This window comes from Fukomys damarensis, unplaced genomic scaffold (genome assembly GCF_012274545.1).
Source record: "Fukomys damarensis isolate Sample0158 unplaced genomic scaffold, DMR_v1.0_HiC HiC_scaffold_25, whole genome shotgun sequence".
Lineage (NCBI taxonomy): Eukaryota > Metazoa > Chordata > Mammalia > Rodentia > Bathyergidae > Fukomys > Fukomys damarensis.
Window position 1 is genome coordinate 32,029,136 of NW_022900937.1, and position 1,102 is coordinate 32,030,237.

The 1,102-nt window shown below is 46.1% G+C and overlaps 1 protein-coding gene across 1 annotated transcript in view; it reads left to right on the forward strand.

Moving 5' to 3' along the window:
* Nol10 (nucleolar protein 10) overlaps positions 1-1,102 on the forward strand; it is a 53,450-nt gene that overhangs the window by 38,294 nt on the left and 14,054 nt on the right. Inside the window, exon 18 of the mRNA XM_010629129.2 lies at positions 900-1,073. Within this exon, the coding sequence (XP_010627431.1) occupies positions 900-1,073 (174 nt within the window). The remainder of the gene's footprint in view (positions 1-899; positions 1,074-1,102) is intronic.

Sequence of the window (1,102 nt, forward strand, 5' to 3'; positions counted from 1 at the left end):
TCCAAGCCCCCATATTGCAAAAAAAATAAGAAATCTGAGGCTTTTGAAAAGCAGATGTATAATTTGTTCTTTAACAAGTTTTGTCTTAAGTAAAATGAAGAGCATAGCTGGAGAGGAGGCAGCTGAGGCCTCACAGGAGCCCCAGCTCACCGAGCCCTTCATCCTAGAAGTGGGTCTCGGCGCCGCAAGGGCTGTGGTCTCCTCCCTGAGCAGCGCTGGGCCGCAGCCCCCCTCCGCCTCTTCACCCGCACAGGCCGGGGCTGGGCCCGGGACTGGGCCCGGGACTGTACCCAGCAGGCCGTGTGCAGACCGCTGCGGGCGTGAGCAGCGCAGCTGGAGGAGAAGGCTGCGGAAGCAGACAGAGGAGAGGAGGAGGAGAGGAGGAGTCCCGGGCAGTGTTTCCACCGCAGTGCAGAGGAGCGCGCTCTCCGCTCCTGCTCCCCGCTCCTGCTCCCCTGCGGGCCTTCCTTGGGGCCAGGCAGTCTGCTGCTTTCAAATTCAGAAAAAATCTTTAAAATATCAGCAACACTTTCTCTTTAACATTATTCCCTGCTGTATATTAAATGTGATTACTACTTTAATCAGTGCAGTAAGATGAGGGGAAAGAGGATTTTTTTTAAGCCTAAAAATAAACATAGTCAACATAGATATTGACTTCAAATATCCAGCTGTTTGGCGATGTCACCTGTGCTGTGATACGGAAAAACAGCACCAAGGTGTGTCTTGTCCTCTCCTGTTCTAAAGAATCCTAGTTCTAAAGAATTTCATAAGACATTAACAACTTGTGCCTGAGGCAACTTACTGATTTCTAATAAGAGAGGCTCTTATTAAGCCATCTTTCCAGTCAGCTTTGTTCTGATGTTAACTTAAATTTTTATATACTTCCTTTTTTCTCGCAGAGCCTTCCTAATATTCTCACTGATGATCGATTTAAAGTTATGTTTGAGAACCCTGACTTCCAAGTAGATGAAGAGAGTGAAGAATTCAGACTTTTGAATCCACTTGTTTCAAAAATTAGTGAGAAAAGGAAGAAGAAATTAAGACTCCTAGAGCAACAAGAACTTCGAGAAAAAGTAATGTACTCTTTGTCATTTAGAATTTA